General features: G+C 41.3%; 1 protein-coding gene and 1 long non-coding RNA gene across 4 annotated transcripts in view; one reads left to right on the top strand and one right to left on the bottom strand.

Annotated features, from left to right (window-relative positions):
- slc4a10b (solute carrier family 4 member 10b) overlaps positions 1–21,653 on the bottom strand; it is a 41,349-nt gene extending 19,696 nt beyond the window's left edge. Inside the window, exons 1-9 of one of the 3 annotated variants that reach the window (XM_054746979.2) lie at positions 21,339–21,652; positions 13,953–13,985; positions 13,479–13,711; positions 5,321–5,402; positions 3,782–3,934; positions 3,567–3,705; positions 3,107–3,267; positions 2,402–2,587; positions 1,092–1,180 (exon numbers count right to left, since the gene is read on the bottom strand). In XM_054746979.2, the coding sequence (XP_054602954.1) occupies positions 1,092–1,180; positions 2,402–2,587; positions 3,107–3,267; positions 3,567–3,705; positions 3,782–3,934; positions 5,321–5,402; positions 13,479–13,523 (855 nt within the window). In that variant the 5' untranslated portion in view covers positions 13,524–13,711; positions 13,953–13,985; positions 21,339–21,652. Of the gene's footprint in view, positions 1–1,091; positions 1,181–2,401; positions 2,588–3,106; positions 3,268–3,566; positions 3,706–3,781; positions 3,935–5,320; positions 5,403–13,478; positions 13,907–13,952; positions 13,986–21,338 lie in introns of those variants that run through there. The other 2 variants (XM_015966577.3, XM_015966578.3) reach the window with 2 other exon arrangements.
- A 2,331-nt stretch (positions 21,654–23,984) lies between these two features.
- On the top strand, positions 23,985–25,702 carry LOC139062709 (uncharacterized). The gene is made up of 4 exons (XR_011516279.1): positions 23,985–24,001; positions 24,090–24,171; positions 24,539–24,619; positions 25,151–25,702. It is a non-coding gene; the product is annotated as an uncharacterized lncRNA (long non-coding RNA).
- Positions 25,703–25,975: the final 273 nt, after the last annotated feature.

The following is a 25,975-nucleotide window of genomic DNA, read 5'->3' as shown; positions in this document are numbered from 1 at the left end:
CAGCTTCTTTCCATCTGCTGTTAGACTTGTGAATAGATTATAAACACACAACCATGCTGGTCTTCTGTACTCGACACAACGTCACGTTATCGGCCATGTTACCATTACCTGCCATTTTTTTATAGCTGAAAGTTTTCTAGTTTTTTTTTATTATATTTTATTCGATTTTATTTTAATCTTATTGTTATATGTAGCACATTAGTACCGAAGCAAGTTCCTAATTTGTGAATTGTTTACTGAAAATGGCAAACCTATTCTGATGTAACATCTTGGGGCTTCTCTGCAGGTGTTACAGTAGCTTCATTGTCCAGAATGTAATGTGGTCCTTTTGAGTTTTTTTATTTTTTATTTATGGTTTTGTACTGTTTTTATGCATATTTGTTTGTTCTATTCTGCGCCTTGGGCATCTGATAAGGTTGCAGAAGGGGCTTTATAAATAAAGTGAAATGAAATTAAATGAAAATATTTTAATTGCTTTATTACAAATTTCTTCATTGATTAACTTTGATTCTTGTTTCACAGTCATTTTTATTAAAGGTGTCAAACACCCGTTTAATGTTTTCATTAGGAATGAATGTCTTGTAAGTCGTTCTCTGGGGAAGCAAATCTCCGGTGCAGCGATTAGAAGTAAGCCACAGCTGAGCTTCAGACGGCAGATTTTGTAGTCTTATTTCCTGATATTTGGACATCTAACCTCGAACTGGATAACAGCAACGCGCCTCTACCGGTGACTTGCAACGTTTTATCTCCACAAATAACACAAACCTGGAGAAGTTCTTCTGTTTGGAGTTGCTAATGCTAACGGTTAGCTTCTACAAGCCGAGACGTTCTCTGCTGTTTCCTGAACACTAAACAACAGCCTTCCACATCAAGAGTAAAGATAGGTGAGTTCATGAATGTTCGTGTCACTCAGATCTGTCAGGCTTTTCAAATCCTATGGTTTTACTGTTAATTTTCTATCAGAAGCTAATGCAGGAGATGCGTGAGAAAACTGATTATAATCAGAAATAATCTAAATATTTTTTCTGTGTTCCACATCTTTAAAGTATTTGCTTCTGTTGATGCCTAAACCAAATAAATAAAAAGCATACCTTGCTGAAGTCCACAGAGCTGTTCTCTCTGCTGATGTCTCCTTTTCCATCTGGACCTGCTAACTGGGATTGGGAGGCTGTCAGCTGACCTGAATAAACAAAAACTCACTGGTTCAACAAGTTACATTTCATTAGATTTTACATCTTAATACTGAATACATTTTGAGTGAGCAAGTATTTTTAAATAAACTGTTTAACATTTCACCTTTATTTAAATGCACAAATGCATTCATGATTCAGATTAACTTTTTTAGACACAACCATCAAATATGCTGCAGTGCTTAAGGTCTGTTTTCAGTATTAAGTAAAGATGGGATACATTGTTTACAAAGTTTTAAGTAACTTCAAAATGCTTAAATGTGACCCTGTTCCATAATATAAAGAAGGTAATCTTTCATAATTTATATTTCTCATAAATCAGAAAAACAAATCAGTTATATGAGCCTAGACTGTTGACCAATAGAGTTGTGTATCCACAGGGAGCTGTCAATCTTTGAGAACGTGCCCCAGTCAGCTTAACACACCAACAAAGAAGAAAGAACACAAGAAGTTCACAACAGTTGAGTAGAGTTTACCATAGACATACATATATGTCTGTGGAGTTTACATTAGAAACACTAAACGATGGAGGGAGTTTCTTGATTTACAAGGGCTCAAAACTGATGAAGAGCTGGAAAAGTTTGTTTTGGACAGGTAAATACTATCATTATTGTGTTTTAGAGAACCGTAACCAACATTTTATTTAGACAAGAGAAATATTGGTGCAGATAATTGTTGTATGTGGTGTTTTCAGTAGGCTAATGTGTTGCTAGCTTGAATGCTAACTTGGCCTACATTGAATTAAGGTCAGTCTGTAAACTTCAAGCTGACTGGGGAACAAAAAGGGATTTATCTTTCGTGTACTGAAGCTAAGTGATTAGCGCAGCGTTTAACCTTACACTACATCGGACTTTTGTTTTAGCTCTGCTGTCCCTGCGTGTCCGCGGTAGGAGGTGTGGCTTTCAGACCTGGAAGTAGTGGATAGCCATTCAAATTGAAAAATCTCCTCTTCTTCTCCTTGATGACATCACAATATGGACTCCAGCTTTGCATTTGTTAAATGATGTTTAAAATGCATGACCTTGAGATAACCAGAGGCTGTCGTTTGACCTAATCTGTTTGAACTTTTCTGAATTTTGCCAATCTTACTCAGAAAAAAAATCAAGACAAGATGAGGATCTGCTGGAAATATTTCCATGAACTCAATTAAAAAAGTTTCACTTTCTAAATAATGCTGACATGTTTCTGAACACAGATTTTTTTTCCCTTACCATTCTTGTCCAAGTGGAGTTCTGATGCCCGACGGCCCATATCAGCGATGGAGCGCACAATCGGCAGACGGTTGCTCAGCTTCTTCTGGCTCTGGTGATGGTGCTGCTTTAGGAGGGTTTCACGCACTTTCTGTCTGAGCTCATCTCCCAGGGGTGAGTATAACTCCTGGTGGTCCAAAACCATATCTAATGTGGAAAAAACACAAGCTGTGAACCTTTAAATACAAACAAATAGATTTTATTTTGATAGATGTTGAGTCTTCCAACGACAGCTTAAGGTCCTACACTGTACTCGGTAAATACACACGACACATGAAATACTTTCAGTCATGGACATTCTCCGTTCGGATGTGAAATCTCACGAGATAAAACTTCAAAGTGAACAAGCATGGTGGAGGAGCAGCGTGCTGTGCACTTCGGTCACCTCACTTTCTGATTGGCTAGGCGCCACATTCAACAGGTATCACATTCATTTGTATCTGAAAATCAGACCAATGGGATTCAACATGCTTGAAAGCCGTATTAATGATTGGAGTGATCCTGATGTCCTTCCGAGTGGACCAGAGCGCTCTTAACACACCACAAAAGGTAGGATTGTAAGATTATCTTTAGAAGCATTACGGTAATGTGCAACTTTAAGATTGTCAGAAGGGGCGGAGCTAGTCAGAAATTGGCATGATTGTCCTGCTGTTAAAAAGGCTTTACCTGCAATCTCCTCGATGCTGTTGGCCCTCATGTCGAGCAGCACGGTGCTGTTGATGATGCAGCTGCGCAGCTCAAACAGACTGTGCAGAGACAGTGTAGCAACGTAGGGTTTGCTCCATCTCTCTCCTCCATCTTCCACATCCTCCTCAAACTTCAGCCACCTGTAAGACGAGTTTGCATCAAGTGAAGACAGCAGACGGCAAAACTGGCCTGCCATCTGTTCTACGTCTGCACTCATTCGTTCTGAGGCCCTCACATGTAGCTCTTAAATCTCCTTTTTCCTCTCAGCTTCACTCATTTACTCTCCATCCTTATTGCTTTTTATCAGAGTATCAATGTAAATAAAATATGTTGTATATTCCATGTCAACAGAACACGAGGACTTAGCAAAGTAGTCTTGTAACCTGAAAAATAGCTGAAGTTATCTAATGTTGTAGAAACAAAAGGTGGCATGGCATACCTGGCGCTTTCTCTCCACTCGGAGTTGTCTCCATCCCGCACACAGATCTCATCCATCTGAGTGAAGAGGTCATGAGGGATGTGCTCCTCGTCATCATCATCTGCTCCCAGCAGGAACTGGACTCTCTGGGACGGAGTGTCTGAGCCGATTGAACTAAGATTAATCACATCTAATAACACTTTAGTAAAAACTAATGAATGCATCAGTGTTGGTACCATAAACTGGCGACTCTGGACCCTCCACTAAGAGGAGGCTCCTATCCCTGCTTCTCCTCCAGTGTTTTTTTCCATGGTGACGGTGCCTGTGATGGCTACGGTGCCGTGTGCTGCCCAAGGGGACATGGACCCCGATGTAGAGAGTCCTGTGGCCTGGGGGGGGGGGGGGGGGGCAGAAGATGTTTATCAATAGTTTTACTATAAGGTCAGAACGATTATAGGTGATAAACACAATTCTTTAAATTATCATGTGGTTGAAAATAGCACATTGTAACTTGTGAAGTAGATAAATACTTTGTTGTCATTTTGCATTCGCAAAACAATATTTGGTTTGTAGCTTGGAAGGCACAACTTCTACAAATAGCAGCAGCTAGACATAAAATGTGCATCTAATTCTAAAATCCCAACAATCGACTGCTAATCAACATATCCGTTCCACTGATCGACATACAAATCAATAATATTGCACTTCTTGTTATTGCTCAGGGATGATTCAGTGTACACAGGAACAATAGCAGAATGAACACATCAGAGTAGGAGTAAATTACAATCCCCCATTAGGGTCAAAACAAAGAAACAAGTTATTAAATATAGTATTTATTGTTTACACTGAATACTGTTTATTTTCAAGACTGGATGGAAGTAATCAGCTGAGGCACATTTGTAAAAATACCCAAAGATACAATTGTTTTTGAATAAGTTTTAAAATAAAATACAACTATCAGCATAAAAATTATTTGATATCTGAGTAATCTGTCTCAGTAACAACATGAACATTTTGGTTTCAACATCTCTTTTCAACTACAGATAAATATATTCACATGCTTTGGTTTCACATGATGCTTTAAATGAAATTATCACGAAAAAAAATCTGTGCTTATTAATGTTTGGGGTCTCAGCGGGGCTGGCACGGGGGGGGGGGGGGGGGGGGGGGCAAGCTCGCTGTCATAATGGCACTGGCCCACTTAGACCCCCCTCTAGAACTGCCCCTGAAGACCTTCTCTAGAATTTCCAGAGCCTGTTCATAGTTGAGAACAATTTTCCTTTCATAAATTATTATGTGGATGTACCATGGGCACAGAAAGTTTTCAGACCCCCATCAATTTTTACAATTTTTACTAATAAATGAATGAATGAATTTTTACTCTTTGCAGCCATTTGCTAAACTCTATGACATTAAATTTTCCTCATTAATGTACACACAGCACCCCAAGAAGAAAACATGGCTGAAGAACTTAAGAATGGATCCAGAATGGCCACACTTTGCTATTTGACACCTACCCCTGAGAGTTCTTCAGCTCCTGGCCTTTGGTTTCTCCATCCTGATGTTTATATCTTTGTTTTACTGCCTATGTTTTTCCTGAGTGATTGGGAAATTACCGGTGCAAACTCAGCTCGCCCACAGCTTCAGCCTCCTACTCTGCTCTTATCTTTTAACATTTAAAAAAAAAAAGACTGTCAAGAGGAAAGCAGCAGTTGTTAGGACAGAGTGGGCGGACTCTGCAGCAGCTCAACTTGCTGCTTGATGCTTTTTGGTACCTTCTAAATCTTCCTGCTCAAAGTTTGTTCTCTGTTGAGACCGTGTTCCTCCCCTGTCCACCACCGCCTCATCATCGTTCCTCTGTTGGGCACACAGATGCACAAATCAAACAAAGAACATTTACTCAGTAGTGGAACTGGTTTAGTACAGCTTAAAACCTTCAAACCCCTTCTTCCTTCTGTTACAACCTGAAATTGCCCTCTAGTAAATCTCTGTTGACTCGACTTTCAGTCGAGGACATCGTGAACAAACACATTATCCCACGCTGAAAAGCACGGTTGCCTTGGAAACTAATTACATGTCTTTTTATTCTGAAGGAAAGAGATTCATGACAGTTCAAACAAATTGTTCGTTATTATGAGCGAAAGATGTTTCCCACCTGTACATAAAGTTCGACTTCAACATGTTCACCTTGAAGCGGTGTGTATCTTGACTTGAAAAGCGTGCATTATTTCTATAGCAAGAGCGGTGTTATTGTTGTTGCTGTAGTTGTTGGATTATGTAACCTTTGAGAACATAAATGATGACGGATTTGTTTAGAAAAACATTTCACAAAATGATTTTTTTAAATGTATCATCTTTTTGATCAGCAGATCCGTCATTTATTTTAGCACATTTAACTTCTTATAGACTGTTATTGCAAATTCGCATCAACTTCTGACCTTAAAGCAGCCAGATGGAGAATTGGGATGAGTACTGTGTCCAGGTGGGTGATTTTGCGTCAGTGCTGTCTTTCTCTGGGGTGTACCACAGGGATCAATTCTTGGCCCTCTTCGGTTTTCCGTTTATTTGCTTCCATTGAGGTCAATATTTTGAAAGCATGTGGCAAAATTTAATCTCTATACAGATAACTATCTGCTTTTTTGTCCTGTAAAGTTTGCTAAAACTGGACAGTTGCAGTTAGGGATGGGTACCGAATTCAGTACTTTTTAAGGCACCGACCGAATTCCATAGTACCGACTGAGTACCGATTCACATCATATGAAATGGTGCCTTGTTTCGGTACCCGTGCCGCTCGCTGGCGCAAGAGCGTATCTTGTCACTGTGGATGAGCTGTAAACAAAGCAGTCACTAAATGGGATGGGTAACTGGGTGGTGATGAAACCAGCAAAAAAGATCTGAGGAAGTTGTCAGAACCCAAGCCCCCGGACCGGCCTCTCCCAGCTAACCGGCCTCCATCTTGGACCACATTTCCCAGCATGCTCCTTGCGGGAACTCCCGGCATTCTCCCAGTCACTCCCAAGCCTATATATGGAAGACGCCGCACCGGCTCTTCACTCAGTCATCGTTTCATTGAAACCCATGATCAGAGTTCTCTACCTAATAATCCAGACATCAAACATCCTTACCAAGCTCAACTCCCGTACCGTCGACCATCGTGACAGGATGACTGAGTCCGTAGATCCAGCAGAGTTCGAGCGAATGAAAAGAAAGATGGAGCAAATGGAGAATGAATTCTTTCAGTTCCACACCCTGATTGATCGGCTCAATACCAAGCAAAACTCCCAGACCGATCTCATTCTGCAATTATCCACAGCCCTCCATGCTCTCCAGCAGCAAGCCCTCACTCCACCAACAGAGGGGCCGCACTTCAGTCTCCCGGAGAGGTGGAATGGAGAGACAGGGAGCCCAGACGGTCTGCTCGCCACCCTCGACATGCAGTTTGAGTGCCAACCAGGACGCTTCCCCTCTGCGCGCTCTCGGGTGGCGCATCTCACCTCCCTGCTCTCTGGAAGCGCGGCTGAGTGGGCCGCTGCGCTTTATAATTCCAAGTCACCGGCTTGCAATGACTATGCTGCTTTTGTGTCCGCCCTCAGAAAGACTTTTGTTCCACCCAGCAGCGAAGTGGGAGCAGAAGCACAACTCCTAAAGCTCCGCCAGCGGGAGCGCTCGGTGTGTGCTTATGCGTCGGAGTTCCGCACCATCTCCGCCAAGCTGCGGTGGGATGACTCTGCCCTCCGAGCCGTCTTCTTGGAGGGACTGGCGACCTACATCCGTGACGAGATGGCAGGAAAGGAACTGCCCCAGACCCTGGATGAAGTGGTCGATCTGGCGCTGCGCATCAATCAGCGGGTTCTGGTTCGGCCCAAGCCCTTCACTCGCCCATCCAGGGTGCCTGGACCTCTTCCTCGTTCCCCCACGCCTGCTCCCAGACCCGCTTCTACTGATGAGCCCATGCAATTAGGCCACCTTCCTCCGGAGGAGAGACAGCGACGGTGGCGCGAGGGTCTCTGTGCCTATTGTGGCTCCTCCGACCACAGACGCCTGAACTGTCCATTACGTTTGGGAAACGACGGAACCCACTGAGTATCGTGGTCACTCAGCCTGGGTCACCTTCAACCCCTGCCTCTTTAAATCGACTCCTTCTTCATGTCACCCTCCTTCATGGTGAGACCTCACTTCAGATGCACGCGCTGGTGGACTTGGTGGCCGCTGACAATTTTATTGACATGGATCTGGCTAAGCGCCTACAGATCCCCATGACCCCCTTGGAGAGAGTTGTGCCAGTGACCTCGGTGGACAGTAGGCCCCTCCAACCCTATCGGTCCAAAACCGAACCCAGCCACTCCAGATGACCGTCCAAGGCCACCGTGAGACCCTCCGGTTCCTGATCATATGTGCTCCCTCCTCTCCTCTAATCCTGGGATTTCCCTGGCTCCGTCTCCATGACCCCCGGATCTCCTGGTCCCAGGGCCGCCTTTTGGAATTGGGGACCCAGTGCCAGGCCCACCTCTCTCCTCCTCCATCCATGCCAGACCGCCCAGACGTTGACCCCGGCCCAACACCGCCCAATCTGCCACTGCCCTATCGGGACCTGGCTGCAGTGTTCGACAAGCGGCGCGCCACCACGCTGCCGCCTCACCGCCCGTACGACATGGAAATCAAGCTGCAACCAGGAACCAGTCCACCCCAGGGGCGCCTTTTTTCTCTCTCTCCCGCCGAGTCCAGAGCCATGGAGGATTATATCGACCAGGCCCTCCAGCAGGGTTTCATCTGACCTTCCTCCTCCCCGGGTGCCGCAGGCTTCTTCTTTTTAAGGAAAAAGGAGGGTGATCTCCGCCCCTGTATCGATTACCGAGGTCTGAACAAAATCACAGTCAAAGACTGTCATCCTCTGCCACTCCTCACGTCTGCTCTGGACGCCATCTCCCAGGCGCGGATCTTCACCAAACTGGACATCCGTAGCACCTACAATCTGGTCCGTATTAAAGCTGGAGATGAGTGGAAGACTGCGTTCATCACCCCCACCGGTCATTGGGAGTACCAAGTCATGCCCTTCGGGCTGCGCAATAGCCCCGCCGTTTTTCAACGCCTCATAAACGATGTCCTCCGCGACATGTTGGGACGGTGGGTGTTTGCCTACCTGGACGACATCCTGATCTACTCCAAGTCCGAGGCCGAACACCTCCACCATGTTCGCGCTGTTCCAACCCGGCTCCTGGACAATAACCTGTTCTGTAAGCCCGAGAAGTGCTCCTTCCACCAGCAGTCTGTATCATTCCTGGGCTACATGATTTCAGATAAAGGACTAACGATGGACCCTCAGAAAGTCCAGGCAGTGAGAGACTGGCCCCTCCCAACAAGCCTGAAACAACTGCAAAGTTTTCTGGGTTTCTGCAACTTTTACCGCCGTTTTATTAAGGACTTTAGCACCATTGTGGCACCTCTCACTTCTCTCACCCGACCAAGCCCTCTCGGCCAACCGTTCCGGCTGACTCCAGACGCCGTTCGGGCCTTCCAATACCTAGTCACCCGTTTCACGTCGGCTCCTATCCTCCGCCATCCGGATCATGCAGTCCCCTTTGTGGTTGAGGTCAACGCCTCGGATGTCGGCGCCGGTGCCATCTTGTCCCAAGCCGGGCCCGACGACAGGCTTCATCCCTGCGCCTACTTCTCCAGGAAGTTTTCCACCACCCAGCAGAAGGACGGCGTAGGGGATCGCGAGCTGCTGGCCATAAAATGGGCATTGGAGGAATGGAGGCAGTGGCAGGGTAGAAGGTCTTCTCCAGGTCAGGGATGAGGTCCTGCCCCAAGTGGAGGAGTTTAAGTATCTCGGGGTCTTGTTCACAAGCGAGGGAAAGCTGGAGCGTGAGATCGACAGGTGGATTGGTGCTGCATCTGCAGTGACACGGGCGTTGTACCGATCTGTCATAGTGAAGAGAGAGCTGAGCCAGAAGGTAAAGCTCTCGATTTACTGGTCGATCTACGTTCCCACCCTCTCCTATGGCCACGAGCTTTGGGTAATGACCAAAAGAACAAGATCACGGATTCAAGCGGCCAAAATTAGTTTTCTCCGCAGGGTGGCTGGGCTCTTCCTTAGAGATAGGGTGAGAAGCTCGGTCATCCAGGAGGGGCTTGGAGTAGACCCGCTGCTCCTCTACGTCAAGAGGAGCCAGTTGAGGTGGCTTGGGCATCTGGTCAGGAGGCCTCCTGGATGCCTCCCTGGTGAGGTTTTCTAAGCACGTCAAACTGGGAGGAGACCCAAGGGAAGACCCAGGACATGCTGGAGGGACTACATCTCTCGGCTGGCCAGGGAACGCCTTGGGATTCCCTCGGAAGAGCTGGCTCTAATAGCTGGGATGAGGGAAATCTGGGCATCCCGGCTTAGGTAGATACTCCCGCAACCCGACTCCAGATAAGTCAGATAAGGCTGAAAATGTATGGATGGACGGAAGTGCCGGTATCGATTCGTAGGTACTGGGAATTGGTGTCGTGTTGATTCAAATGTCAAAGGTACCCATCCCTAGTTGCAGTACATCTGAAATCAGAGCAGACTGCACTTTTTCGATCATGGCACCAAAACTTTGGAATGCTCTACCAATGGGTGTTAGGTAAGCTCCGTCTCTCTTGATTTTTAGGATTAGGTTGAAGAGATGATTAGATTTTAATCATACTGAGTAGTAAATTGTCCAGCATGGGTTGCAGGTTCTATCCCAGCTACCGGCACCCCAATGCACCTCACCACAACACTTTGCAGTACTTTACATTTATGTAAACATGCTTTGAATAACAACTAATTGTAACATAACTTAACAGAAAAAGAAAATATACAAAAAATTTGCTAAATGATTAGAAATGTGAGCAATTTTATTAAATTATCTGTTTGACCTGTACATTCATAAACGTCCATTGAAAGAGTTTCAATGGAAAAATTCAAATATTACTGTTTAATAAATTCTAACTTGAGCTGAGTTTTGAAATAATTTTGCTCCTGGATAAAACATCATCTTTTTACAGGAATAAAATCCCATTTGTTAATCAGAGAAAACCAGCGATTTCTGCTGTGACCATCAGCGTGCTTATGTAACGTTTTGAAGGAGACGAGAGCGAGGAGGTGTTGAATAGCTTTTCATGAAAGCACCACTTTTCATGTGCGTGAAAGGGTGTAAACATCTTCTTTTACCTGGTTTTTAATTAAAAATTTCTCCTTTTCTATCATCGTAATGGTTTGGAGGCTTTTTAATACAAAATGGGATTTCACAACTCGGCCTCAGTGCTGGCAGAGACGTGTTAATGAGGGACTCAGTCAGCACAAAGGTCACACAACCAGCAAGACAAATTAGGGTTAGGGTTAGAGGAGGCTAGAAATCTACCGTAATCTGTCTGTCCGCGGTGGATTTATCTTTAGATTTACTCAGAAAAATAAAAAATAAAATTGTTTAACAGAAACTAAAGCTGGACACAAATATATTCATTGAATTATTATTTTTGTATAAAGCAAGTTGAGGGCCATACATTGGTTGTCCATGGTCGAACCTTGATTAGCTGGTTGTTCGTTGAAGGGAAATCGGGGACTTCTTGTGGTTTAATTTTCCAAAATGTCATCCTGATTGGTTTTTTTCCCTTGCTGTCAACATAGGTTAATCACTAAATCAATTGCATGTGTCTAAAGGAGTACCAGGAATAAACAGGTGAAAATGACTCTGAATTATAGATGAAAAGGAGTATTTATGTTGGGTGGGGTGGGGGGGATAAATTGAAAAGGTGTAATTAAAATCTGGTGGCATGTAAGCAAAGACATTTCAGCTTCACATGCATATCTTTCTAAACCTTTATCTTTTATCCTTATTTTAAAATGGACAAAAATCTTTTAAATTTTCTAAATTAAGTTTATTTTTTTTTAAATGAAATTAATTGTAAGACCCATCTTGTGCAGCTTTTTTTAGTCAGAATCCTGGAATGAAACACATATCTAAGGTATCACAACTTACCAGCACCTCTGAAGCTCCATAATTAACATCCTGTTGTTTAATCAGCACCAAAGTCACAGTGTTAACACAACAATCCACAGTTTCCTTACAGGTTTGTTCGCAGGATATTTATTCATAGCATAAATGTGTTGAAGTACAGTTGCTGCACTTTGCTAATTGAATAAAAATGAATGAAAATGGGGCGGAAGATCATCCCTGACAATGTAAAAAATGCCTGACTAAATACTGACTTTAGTGTTAATTCGGCTGACTATAAATCAACTTGGTAAAAAAGAAAAGGTTAATAAAGTAGACAACAAATATGTACATTTATTTAACAATAAGCTGAATTTCAGCCAACTCAGCTAATTTAGGGTTTGACTTTTGTTTGTTAGAAACCAACAAAAGTATTTAAAAAAATGGCTTCATTTATAATTATTTTGTGACCAAAATCATTTCTGAAACACCGAAAGAAATGAAAACAAGTGTGCAGCTAATTGATAATCCAACCAATAACAATGACTCATTTAAAGGCATACTTGGCCGTTTTGGCTTGCTTTTAGCACCCCCCTGGTGTCTGTTAAGTAGAACCAAAAGCGAAACCTATCTCCTCGCTGTCTGTTCATACTTTTAACACCTTCATCCAATTGCTGAAATGTCTCCTCAGCCTTCATTAGTGTCTACAGGAGTGAATCACAACTAAATTACATCTAAAACATGCAGCAAACATGCTGAAAGCAGACTGCAGTGCCAGGTCAATCATTTTCTAAGTCCAACAGACCGGACCGCCACCCTGAAGTTGCAAATGCGGTATTCTAGCTACAGAGGGCGGTGATCTCAGTGACATTTCATTAACCTTGTAAACCCTCATTTTAGCACATGCTGGCTCAAGAAAATTATTTTAAAATATGAAAAATAGCAAAGTATGGCTTGTGTGAGCTGAATCTCCTCATTTTGTATGTTGTGCTAACATGTTTTGATTTAAATAAATCAAACATGTCATTAAGTTGCTTAATTTTAGTCATTTTGCTGGAGCCACCTTGACCACCAGTTCACCAGCGGAGCATTATTTTAATGAAGCGAGCTGCTGTTCACAGCTGCAGAGCCACATGTGCTGGCTCAGATGATAATCTGTCTGCAGGAAATGGATCAACATCCTCAGTCAGATTAAACCGCTGGTAGTTGATACTTAAATACCATTTACACTAGCTTATGTTAAATGTTCACTACTCACTGTACATTTAATGTCCTGTACATTACCCAAAAGTAGGATATATTTTACTCAGGCAGGAAGTGCACATCCAGGATTGAGTTTAATGCACCATAATCTCTGGAAACTAACACAAAGCATCCATCCTGATGACTTCTATATAAAACTGTGCCGCAGTAACATTCAGATGTTCAAATCCTGATCGTAAGCCTTAAAAGTAAACCCTTTCTGTTTATTATCCAATTATTCCCCAGCGCTACCTCTGGCACTAATGATCTGCTTTTACGCCTGACTTTACGCTGAAGGATTTTACAAACCACTCGGCTGACATAATATCCCAGGATGTGGAACAAACTTGGATCTGATCCCTACAGATGGCAATTTTGAAACCATCAGTGGCAAGCGGAGGCTTTCAGTGTGAGACAAAATGCTCTGTAATCCTTAAATGATTCTGCTTTCAAGCTCCCATTGGAGTACACACATTAGTACTATTAAAGGTACTCTGTTTTTCTGAGCTGCTATTCAAGATGTTTTTCAGCTTTGAGCCGTCATTTGACCGACATCCTCTTTGCTTCGCTCCCGCGTGCGACAAAAAGGTTATCACTTTATTTTCAGTGTGATCACACACTAAAAAAGTCACACAAGTCAGCCCTATCAGCTCTGCTGCAGCTGTCTAAACACATTTCATGACAAATTTGATTCATCCAGGTGAAGTAAATGCTGAATCATAAGACTCTAAATGAAACCTCCTCCTACCTGAGTGTTGAAGCTCCAGGGAACCTGTAAGGTCTCCGAATGCATGAGTCCCCCGTCTGCGTCGTCTCCTCTAAAATCACTTTACAGCGAATGTGACACAGTCTAAAAGCTGGGCTCTGAGCAAACTCCTGCTGCCGTGCTTCACACCATGTCTGATCAAGGCTGGTGCCCATCTGTTGTGTCAAACCACTGGAATTTCTGCACGAGCTTCCAAAAAACTGCTTCACTGCTCTCTGTGTGTGAGATTATAGATTACATCGCTGCAGCCCTGCAGCATTTTATCAGAAATGAAACGATGACTCCTGCTTCTGTTGCACGAACACAAAAGGCAGCCGCAGATAAGCTTGTGCTGCATCAAATCAACCTCGTCGTCAGTGTTTTCCTGATCCCAAACGTCACCTCTTTTAAGATTTGAAGCATTTTAGAAAACGCTGATCATTTTAAATGTTTTATTGCACAAACAATCCAACTCACCAAGCTCCTTCGCCCAACTGATGAAGGGCTGACCTGAAAGAAAATCAATGTTTCCTTGAGTTTATCGGGTCAAGATAAAATAAAAGGCTCTAACATTAACGTTTTGTTTTTCAGCTTTGCACTTTGTGTATAAGTCTGTTTTGATATAAAGAGCAATCAGATAACAACAAATCTCATCCATTATGATCAGCTAATCCCAATAAAAATGGGCTCATTTCTCTTTGAGAACATCCCCATGAGAAACATTCTAAAAATAAAGCTTAAGGATAATTCCAATTTCTTGGAAAGTTTGCACAAATGCCACATGTGACACAGCAGGTTTGCATAATGCACAAGGTTAATGCAAAAAGAAAACATCTTTTCTAAATTAAACAAAAACCCTAATGTAACTTTAAATAAAGGTTGAATGTGTCATTATTTACAATTTATTTGTGTTTTGCTACCGAATGTATTTTGTTGTCTGAGCTAAACTATCAGTTTGTGAAGAAACTGTCTTTTCAAAATCCCATTATCTACTTTGTAAATATGCATGTTAAAATTTTATGTTTTCATTTATAAACAATATAAAAACATGCAAAGAAAACCAAGAAATGTTAAAACGTCTAACAGTGGATCATTAGGATCACCATGGAAACCATCTTTTACAGTAACCGTTCCGACTGTCCGTGCTACTCGTCGATATGTGTTACTTTAGGGACATGCGCAGGCCGATGACTCAACACGTTCTCACACCTGAAGCAGCAAAAACTGATGATGGGTGACCAAGCGTTTGGCGACAAACACTGTTTATTTTTGCTGATAAGTATGCTGCAGTTCTGTATTTTTGAGTAATATCTACTTAAAATTAACTGTGCTAAAATGAGCAAGTCACCCCCAAATCAACTTTTTTTTGCTGATAAACTATAGAAATGAGTGCCTAATCGTGCTGCACACACGTGTAGTCAATAATTTGGCACTTTAGTGCATCTTAGTTAATATTTAAATATTCTGCCTGAAACTGTCAGTGTTGTGCAGTTGTCAGGTAAAAACTCAGCACTGCATTTGAATTTAAATCTGCCGCTGCTATTGGCTAAATATTACACTATGATGTTAGCTGGTCCATTATGAGGTCACAATGTCATTGTGAGCCTGTGTGGGTGTATTTGCTAGTGGCTCCACTCTTTCTGTCTGCCAGGCAACAGCGTTTTCTGCATTTTTCAAACAGGAAGTGGGAGCGGAGTAAGACTCTGGTATGGAGAGACTTGCTCTTCATAGTGTACCTCTTAGCCAATAGGGATGGCAGATTTAAATTCAAATGCAATGCTGAGTTTTTACCTGACAACTGCGCAACACTGACAGTTTAAAGCTGAATATTAAAATTTATATAAGATTCACTAAAGTGCCAAATTATTGACTACACGTTTCTACCTCCGCACAATTAGACACTCATTTATATAGTTTATCAGCAAAAAAAAAGTTGATTTGGGGGTGACTTGCCCTTTAATAAGCGTGTTACTATACTGTAAACAAGAGCGAAGTCATAACACTCAATGGTAGGAAAATTTGACAAGGACGCACTTATAGTCAGAACACCGGCATTCCCCTGGATGCATAAGCATCACTAAATTTGATAAAAATGTTTTACCTGCAAGCTCCCTTCCCACCGGGAGCATTTTTGACGCGAAAAGGTACCAAAAGCGTTCCACGCAACTGCTCCCTCAATCTCACAAAATGATTAAATAATTACAAGACCATGGCTGGCTTCAGCTATTCACACATTAACATGGAAGGAGAAACATGGCAGCATGTATTTAAAATAGAAAATATATAAAATCTATAAAAAGCGTAAGCATCACATCCCTACGCTTCTGCGATGCGTCCAAAATTCAACAATTTGCAGCTGGTAGAAATGCACCGATCCAGTAAAACGACGGCTAATTGCTATGTGCTACGCTTTGCGGACGTTGCACAACGACACGCACCCGGCGGAATTGCTCAGTGAGACAGCAGACCTAATAAGAAGTATCCACCTTATTCCAGGGCCGGCTCATGTAGAAACAATTAGCTAAATCTGGTGGGATACCAGAAATAGCTCAAAGCTATTGGCTTGCGTGGTGAGGATTTTAAAGTGTACTTGTGCAGTTCGGGAACATGTTTCACTGTTCTCCGATTTACTAACAACCAGATAAAGTTAAACTTGCAGCTAGAAGAGTGATGATTGGAACATGCGCCTCGGCGTAAGAGAGAGTGTGCCTGAATCCACTTTGGCTGTACATCAACGTATGAGGACCCGGCCTTTCCCTATCTGACTGCATTCTCAACCTGAAATAAAAATTATTCATAAATGTGTACACACTGACTTTGGACCCTAAATGTGTAAATGTGCTTTTGAGAAGCAGACAAATAATTGAAATAGAGCTCAGTGTTTAACATAGACATTATAAAATGATTACCCTAACATAAAAATAACCTTCTGTGAACAAGCTGCTGTTTGTATTTCACCTGATGTAGAAACTTAAATTTTGGCTTAGTGGGGAAGATTTTTAAGGCTCTGACTCGGCTCCACGTCTGTTTTTACGTAAATAAGGTTGTGTTCCATCACTTTCAAGAAAGAAGAAGAAGAAAGTATCATTTCTATAGCAAGATAAAAATCACGAGGTGCTTCACAAAAACAAAAAATGTAAAAATATAAAAAAGAATTTAAAAAATGTTTAAAAATATATTTAAAATGAGCAAAAATAGGCAATTGTGATTAAAAAATGTTAAGAAAGAGAGAGAGTGAATAGGAAAGAGGGAAATCAGTGGATCCTGAGGAAGGTGGAATAGGTGGGAGAGCAGAATAAAGAGAGAGAGGTGAAGAAGATCATACAAAAGCCAGCTTGAACAAGTGAGTCTTCAGCTGCTTTTTGAAGGAGACCACTGAGTCCACTGATCTCAGGCTCAGGGGGAGAGAGTTCCAGAGTCTGGGGGCCACAGCAGCAAATGATCTGTCACTTTTGGTCTTTAGCCTGGTGCTGCACAACCAGTAGGCTTTGATCACTGGACCTCAGGGACCTGCTGGGGGTGTAGGGACTAAGAAGATCACCAATGTAAGATGGTGCTTGTCCATGTAAGGCCCTATAGACCAGAACCAGGATCTTGAAATGAACCCTGAAGTTGACTGGCAGCCAGTGAAGCTGGAGGAGAAGCGGGGTGATGCGGGTGTGTTTGGAGGACTTGGTCAGAAGCCGAGCACAGGCATTCTGAACCACCTGTAGACGGTTCAGGGAGGTTCTGCTCAGACACGTGAAAAGAGAGTTACAGTAGTCTAAGCGTGAGGAGATGAAGGAGTGGAGAACAGTCTCAAGTTCAGAGCGGGACAGAATGGGTCTCAGCTTAGCAATGTTCCTGAGATGGAAGAAGGAAGAGGGAACAAGCGAACTGACATGAGAATCCAGGGTGAGAGCTGGGTCAAAGGTCACGCCAAGATTCCTGACAGAAGGTTTGGTGTGGGAAGCAAGCTGACCAAGAGAGTCTCTGACTTTGGGAACCAGCTTGTCTGGGGCACAGATGAGGATCTCAGTCTTATCTTCATTCAGCTGTAGAAAGCTCCCAGCCATCCAGGTTTAGATAGAGTCTAAGCAGGTGTGTAACAGCTGCAGCTTAGACATCTCATGGGGCTTAAAGGAGATGTACATGTCAACAAAACACAACCAACCCAATTAGGTCCTGATGAGCCCTAAAGCTGTTAGCATTGTTCATATCCTTGCCATCAGAAGCGACAGAGTTAAGAAAGTAGCTAAAATGCTACTGTATGCTAGCTTTGGCCAGATCACCTCACAGTGTCCCGTTTGACAGCTGGTGTTCCCACATAGTCTCCAAAAAGCCCATAAAAAGTGGATTAGAACAAAAGGATTGCATCATCCTCTATGGTTTTCATGTAAACAAACGCAGGACCGGCACTCAGCTGCATATTATATGCCAGGGGTCATGGGAGCTAGGAATAAGATGGGTAAAGGATAAAAAATCAGCCAGAGGCACAGCAGGTGAAGTGGGACAGTAGTAGGGAGCCTAAGTCACGCCCATCTACTTCCGCACCATGGGTCCCCGTAAGAACGAAAAAATGAATGGAAGTCACTGGGGCTAAAAACGCTGTTTTCTAATTTCGCTTGTTATGTGTCATGGATTTCACATATGATGTCCATGAATTTTAAAGGCACATTTTGATACCAAGAACGTGCTTATTTTCCAACGGGGGAAACGTTATTTTAGGTTCTGCGTGAAAATAAGTCCAGGACAAATGTGCTTCACAAAAGTGATGTCATTGAATAAGACATAGAGAAAAACAGAGGGAAAAGGGCTGTAAGTTCAGCAAACTTTAAATCTTTCCTTCAGGAGGGAAGAACCACCATGAACAAGGCCATGTGGTAAGTAGCAGCTACGCTAGGGGAGAAAAGATTCTGTGGTGACGTTGCATATGCGACAATCGAATGTCTGATTTGTTGTCATGCTAATTACGAACTTTTAAAAGCTGAAAAATCTCAAAGTACATGACTAGCATGGTCGAAACACCCATCATTACTTTCCATTTAAATTGCAGTACAACATATGTGCGATCCAGGGCATAAGGCAAAGAGGATTAGAAAATAACATTTTTAACCCCGTTGACTTGCATTAATTTTTTCGTTCTTCCGGGGACCCATGAGCCAACTGGAAAGGGAGGAGACATTGGCTCCCTATGCCTGCATTCATGCTAACAAAGTTGCTGGAATAAGAAGAGTTTCTTTGCAAACTTTTGGAAATTTTGAATCAGTTCAAAAGTTGTAATTAAAAAGTATGTGGTATCATCAAAGTCAGGAGTTGTAAGTAATGCTTGTGTAAACTTGCAAGTAAACCATTAAATAATGTTTTGAACCTAACGAGGCATTTCCACCGGATGCACAACCAGGTCTTCCAACTTTTGCAAAAGTCCAGCTGTGAGAGTGGGGGTGTGGGGGTTGGCTCGTGTCACATGCCTTCATTGTCAGAGAGTGCGCGAGGGGCAGGGTGTGCTTAGGCTATTGCTTTTTCAGCATGAGAAATCTGAGGTGTGGTGGGAGAGCATGTGAAGACAGTGAAATGCATGTATCTCATGCCCAATGCATGAGTATAGAGCTCCGGGAGTTGACGTCACTTCTCCCGGCATGCAACAGTTCAAATCAAAATGGCGCCATATTGGCAGGCAGAAGCCCGCAGCTGGGCTATTTGTTATTGTCAGAAAACTCAATCAAACGGGAAATGTGGTAGATTCCTGTTGTGCCCCAGGATGCCAGAACAGACGCGGACAACATAAGGAATCAGCCATCTACAGGATTCCCCAAGATCCGGAGCGCCACAAACGTTGGATCATTATAATAAAACGCGCTAGTGACCGGGCTAAAATGAAACTGTGGGATCCCGAGAGTAAAGGTTTTCGCTTATGCAGCGACCACTTCATATCAGGTACTTCAACCAACGTTTCCTCAACTGTGTATGGTATTTATTTTAAATGCTTTTATTACGATTCTTAGTGGGCTTCCTAAACTTATTTTGGCGTGGCTTTTTCTGTCTTATTACTCATAGCAACAAGTAAACATCACGTAAAACGTTGCCTCGTGGTTCTGCGTGCTGCCGTTTACGTGTTTTATGATCACAGCAATTAACCGGCTAAGCTGTATTTAATTTTTAAGCAAGGGTTGATCAATTGTCAGATCACACATAAAAAGCACTTTGGATTGCTATTATCTGTCTCACCGAGACAGATCTCAGACAGATCCTGAGACGCTCCTGCCTGACATATTTATTTTATTCACGGAAAAAAATCAACTTTTCTCTTGTCGTTTAGTTTATACATTCAAACAGCACAGCACTCTATTTAAACTACTTACATGTAAATCTATGTTATTTGTCCATCCATCCATTTTCATCCGCTTATCCGGAATCGGGTTACGGGGGCAGTAGCGTCGAGAGGCCCAGACTTCCCTCTCCCCAGCCACTTGGGCCAGCTCCTCCGGGGAAATCCCAAGGCGTTCCCCGGCCAGGTCCGGTAAGAAGTCCGCTCCGACAGCTTCTGGCGGGGCACGGTAAGGGTCGGAGATGTTTAGTCTATTTAATTTCTGACTATATAAAACGATTTATTCGGTTTTAAAGTGTGAAGTAAACTCAGACGAAGTAAAATCCACGCCGATCCCGTTCATGTTCTTGTTAACCTTTTTTTCCTGCCAATATGGCGTCTACTAACCGAGAGTCACGTGGGGTCCGGAGCTCTATTGGCAGAGCCGGTAAGTGTTGCGTAATGTCCGTTAAGTATGATATGCAGCAATTATATGTCATTATAGTGGATGGGTGCATTTCCACCAGTCGTGAAGCATCGCTTATGTGTTGCATTAGTCTATATTTGACACACTACGCTTCCAGAACACGACAAGCTCAGCAGCTCAGATCGGGCCACACAGGAAGTCAAACACAGAAGCAGAGTAAAACATCCAGCAACTTTCAAAATAAAAGTCATGTCCATATTTCCAGTTGCTTAACTAGTGAAAAAAATCTTCATTGCCCGTAGCTAAGGTAAACAGAACAGAAAATAAACCTGTTTGGATACATCCTGTCATCTTTCTCCTTGAACTGTCAAATTCATGCGCGATCTTAAAATTCTCCTGTGAATTTGTGACCTCGTGGGACCAGCTGCATGGAACGTTTTCACTACCAATTCACATCTGAACTTTCCCAGTGGAAAAAGGCACGCTGCTGAGCCCGCAGGTAAAACGCATCTATTATGTTAAAACACCACACATGTCCTGGAAAGGCTGGGCGAAGACAATTTCGTGCTTTTTTAAAAACCTTTTTTCAAATGTTATGAACATCACATAGTGAACACTACCAGAAATCAGATCACATAGTTCTTGATTGCACTGCATATCAATGTAAAATTTGCATTGTTATGCATTTTTTCGAGAAAAAAAGAAAGAAATATGTGATTTGTGCACCAAGAAAAAAGGGCAATAAAAAAGTTCAGTTTAGCATTTTTTAACTCTTATGAGAACAAGGTTACATTAAATATGGTCATTCTTTGTAAATTAAGCAATTTAACAAGATATTAGTTTTGTTGTTTGTTTAATTCATGCTGCAATAAGATGACTAACTTCTGCTTGGCTGAGTTAAAAGGTTAATAAAATCTTCCAATTCCTTCATTTTGATCTGAGAGATTAACTCTAAAAAGAAAAGCTCTAAAAGTTGCTTCAAGCCTCTTCATGTACTGATAACACTTCTGCTGGGGATGTCCTCATAATTAATAACACATTTAACACTTTCTCATCTCCACATGCAACACTCAGCCTGAAAGTATTATGCGGCATCCAAAAAGAAACAAAAAGAAAAATTCCTGATAAACCAGAGCTTTGATTTTATTACCTGGGCTCCGTGTTCTGCAGGATCCATCCCACCCCTCTCCCGGCTGGTTCCAAAAGCTGCAGGAGCAGAGAGCCGGGATGCTTAATCCAGTCAGGTGTGGTGGTGAATGAGAGTCCACACAGCAGTCACATGTTCATATGACCATCATCCTTCAGAGTCTCGCTGTGATTAGCGCTTCATGGATGCTCTTGTGAAAGATTATTTGAAAAAAATAAAAAATAAAGAATCACGAGCATCTCTGCAGCTGCGCGCAAACGCGTGTCATGAAATCTGCCCTGAGTTACATAACCAGTCTTTATCTGTTGTTTTATTGGAGTCTGACTCATGCAGGAAGACTATTTTAGCAGAAAGGGCTCAGCCAGATCCGTTCAGTGTTTTGTTTTTTTCACAACTGAAAACTTGGAAAACATGAATTTGGTTTAAAAGGGTTGGGTTAGGATTTTCACAGGGGTGGTTCTAGGTTGGGCCAGTGCCACCCTACAGCGTGGACCCCCTTTGTTCCTTGCTGAGGGCAGAGCCACGTTGTGATAATTTAGCCTAATGTGAGACATGGAACCAAAGCACGTGAATGAATTATTCTGAAAATGAAAAGTGATAATTCAAAAAATATTTTCTTTTTGACACGGGGATAGACAACTGAAATAATGCATATTTTTATTATTCTATTTTGAAATGTATTGGTTGTATCAGAAGCACTGTAAATGAATTGTTATTATTGTTACAATTACTTAATAAAATTAGACATACATAAAGGCAATGTTTTTAACGTTTTCTTACAAATGTGCATCTCTGACTGAGCAGCTAACCCCAGCATGCACTGTTAGACTTTGCTGGCATTTGCTAGTATATTACTGTAAAATCAACAGTAAAATACCTCTAAAAGTGTTTGCAGTGTAGTACTGTAATTTCCATGCACTGTTAGACTGTGCTGTCATTCCTATAGTATATTACTGTAAAATCAACAGTAAAATACAGCTAAAATCTCTGCAGTATAGTACTGTAATTTCCATGCACTGTTAGACTGTGCTGTCATTCCTATAGTATATTACTGTAAAATCAAAAGGAAAATACAGCTAAAATCTTAGCAGTGTAGTACTGTATTTGGCATGTAATGGTGAGTAAATTCAACAACATCACATATTTTTCATGGTATGTCACTGTTTTAAAGGAAACAGGTAAAGTACAGCAAATATAAAAATTTGGTATACCTCTCACATTTTTCTGTCTGTGGTTTTTCAGTGGACATTTTAAAATACCTTGCTCAAATCTTCATTCAGAGTGCATTACCAAAACAATTCTTTGAAAAAACACTATGCCCCATAGTAAAGAGAAAATGCTCCAAGAATAAATGTTTTAATTGAGCTATTATAAAAGCATACAGTATGTAAACGCTCACTAAAATCTCTTTAAAAATATTTTAATTATAATATAAAACAAAAGATTGGATGCTTTAACCAAGCCTACATTGTAAATTAAAAAATCATCTCAGATTGATAAAATCATATTTAATCTAATCTATTAGTCCTACTGCCTAAATGACAGTAATTGACATCTGCCTGGTGGGCGATTTAAACTGATAAATGTTTACAGAATTTTATCAAAAAACTGACATGATACCAGTTTACGACTTTATAATTGTAAGAAATTTTATGTAAAATATTCCATAAAATATTGATCATTTCAAAATTCCACCAGTTGTTTGTTTTTTTTTTTTTTGCATGTTTTCACAGCAATATTATAGGATAATTACAGCCACCAAAATTATGCTGTTGTCTATCTATTGTGTTCACTATAGATGTAACAAAAAATTCAGACAGCTATAGATGGAATCTTAAGGAAATGGGCCAAGGAAGAACTCATCAAAGGTATTTTCCACCCCTAGGTATGTTTTATGTTGTTGGGTTTCCCAGAATTAGCTAAGTGAAAAAGAATTCATCACTTTCACCTGTTACAACCTGGATATTTGCTTTCAAAACAACAACATTGGAAACACAATATATGATCGTTGTCTTGCACTTTTAGGAAAAGAAGAAATAAAAACATTTTCCAAACGCGTATCCCGAATGTGACCCATTACAGGGGAGTTGGTCAGTCTGGTAAGTATTTTACTGCATGTTTTGGCTTTTAAACTAGCTATAGCTGTGATCTTCATGCAAATTCTGCAAAATGGTCCCTGTCCATAAATGTGTAAACACCTTATTGAAGTTACCCGATTGCTTTAAAAACTGACAAACAAGGTGATTAATTTTCAGCTGCTACCCATGCAAAGTAATGTGATGCTTAAAACCAAATTTGTTAAGATCTACAAACAATGCATAATCTATTTTTCAATTGTCAGCATGTGATTGTATTTTGGACTGATAGCCAAAGCTAGATTTTACTTAAAATATCTGATGTTTTCTTTTTGTAAATATTCTATGTAAATAATTTATTTATTCATGTAATTGGAAAAACAGTTCTCTGTTTATCCTTTTCTTGAATAACTTTTCATTATATTTTTAGTCACTCAAGCACATCTCAGATATGAATAAGAAAACTGCTTGTGCCAAAATGTTTCTGCTACTTATTGTTTTGCTCTTGATCATTTTTTCTTTTTCTTTTTTTTTCTTTTCAAAGGTAAAATGATTTGCTTCACATTTTCTGTAATGGAGACTGCTATCAAAGTCAGTTTGTTTCCTTGACTTCTCTTGTGTATGACATTTGTTTTCAATAAAGTTAGGAGCAAAAAAAAAACAAATGCTAATTTGGCAGTAAGTGTTTGCAGGTGAAGGCTGCTGGCAGTGCATGCTGTGATATGCAGAACAGGTTGGAGAGGTTTAACTCCGATATTGAGGTCAAATAATTTTCCTTTTGGTGGCCAGTGTGAAAGCTATACTACTTTCCGTTTTTTGAGGGGATGTTACATTTTAGGCATATTTGAGCCTTTTATGACTATTTAGCCTACTGTTAAGGTACTGTTTAGTTTTCTATGCATTTTTGTTGTATTGCTTAAAATATCCCTGGAAAAGAAACTATTGAAGATATAGGGTACTTAAAATGTTTCTCTGTAAATATTATAGATTCCGTGCACACAAATTTATATTGTTCAGTTCACATGTTAGAAGCCATAAACACAATGCAAATTATATGTTTTCTTGTGGAATTGAGAATTGTAAAGCCACTTTTAAAACATTCACTGCCTTTCGTTCCCATATGCACAGAAATCATAGACGAGGGGAGAACACTGAGGAGGAGAGCTGGAAGTTCACTGGAAATCTTAGCTGACAAGTTCCTGGATGTGGGTATGTTGGACAAAATATTAAAACTCTTTGTGTCCATCTGAGGATCCATATTAAAGATGGAAAAAAAGTATTATGCCAGGGCAAATATTTCCACCTACAATTCAAATCATTGGAGAAGTGAATGATTATAGACATCATCTTTACAACTCTGCCACTCAGGATGCTGTGACAAAAGCAAATGTCTCTAATCATAACATGCTAGATGTGTCAGCAGTTGTCTACAAAGGTACCAAATATGTCAAAGGTCATGTTGTTGTAGTAGATCACACTAGTGAGAGCACTGACTTTGGGTAGATAGTTGTGATACTTGTTAATGATTCTAAATTGTACTTTGTGCTAGAATTGCATCAGTCAGTACGCCTTATTGACCTTGGACTTTATTGCCAACACTGCCCTACAGACAGAAGTTTGTGTGTAAATGCTGACAGTCTGATGGATTATTACCCAATACCCCTTTATAACATGGCAGATCTTTTTGTTGTCTCCCTGCACCATTCAGTTTCTTCATGATTTTTTCCCCTTATATTTCAGTGATGGAAATTGAAGATGAAATCACATGCATCCTGCCGGAATTGGAGAGACAGAAAGTTCTGTCCATCGCAGACCACCTGAAAGATGTCATTGGTGTCCAACAAAAAAGTGACCTTCTGTTAGTGGGGCAGATGATCGCAAACATTTTCTTACACCAATTCAAATACGTAAACTACTACTTGCATTTAAGAAAGGTTTGTAGACATTTTGTATACATCTGACTATTTATCAGCTGTAGGTCACACAGGTCACTGATTCATTTCTTTTTTACATTATGACCATCAGTTGCCAATTTCTTCTCACTATACCATTATGTTTTTCTGTTTTAATGGAAGCAATCAAATAAAAAAAGATAATCCAGTGCATTTTGTTTACATCTTGATCTTAAATATATCCAACTATTACACAAACAAGTGTGTGTGTGTGTGTGTGTGTGTGTGTGTGTGTGTGTGTGTGTGTGTGTGTGTGTGTGTGTGTGTGTGTGTGTGTGTGTGTGTGTGTGTGTGTGTGTGTGTGTGTGTGTGTGTGTGTGTGTGTGTGTGTGTGTGTGTGCACACAAGTATAAACCTTTTATTTTGGGAGCCTTTATTGTATTACAGTATGTTACCGTTTACTCGTATCTTAGTAAAATATGACATGAAAAAGGTAAATTACTGCCCACAAAAACACAGTAACCTCTGACAGCGTTGACTATTTTCAGTAGCAAAAGTGTATGTTTACGGTAAATCACTGGAAAAGGTATTGCAGCATACCTTGAAATGAGCTTACGGTAACATACCATAAACATACAGCACAACACATATTTATTAATCACGGTATAATATT

Source organism: Nothobranchius furzeri, chromosome 14 (genome assembly GCF_043380555.1).
Source record: "Nothobranchius furzeri strain GRZ-AD chromosome 14, NfurGRZ-RIMD1, whole genome shotgun sequence".
NCBI classification, from domain to species: domain Eukaryota; kingdom Metazoa; phylum Chordata; class Actinopteri; order Cyprinodontiformes; family Nothobranchiidae; genus Nothobranchius; species Nothobranchius furzeri.
This window is presented reverse-complemented; position numbering and strand designations above follow the sequence as displayed.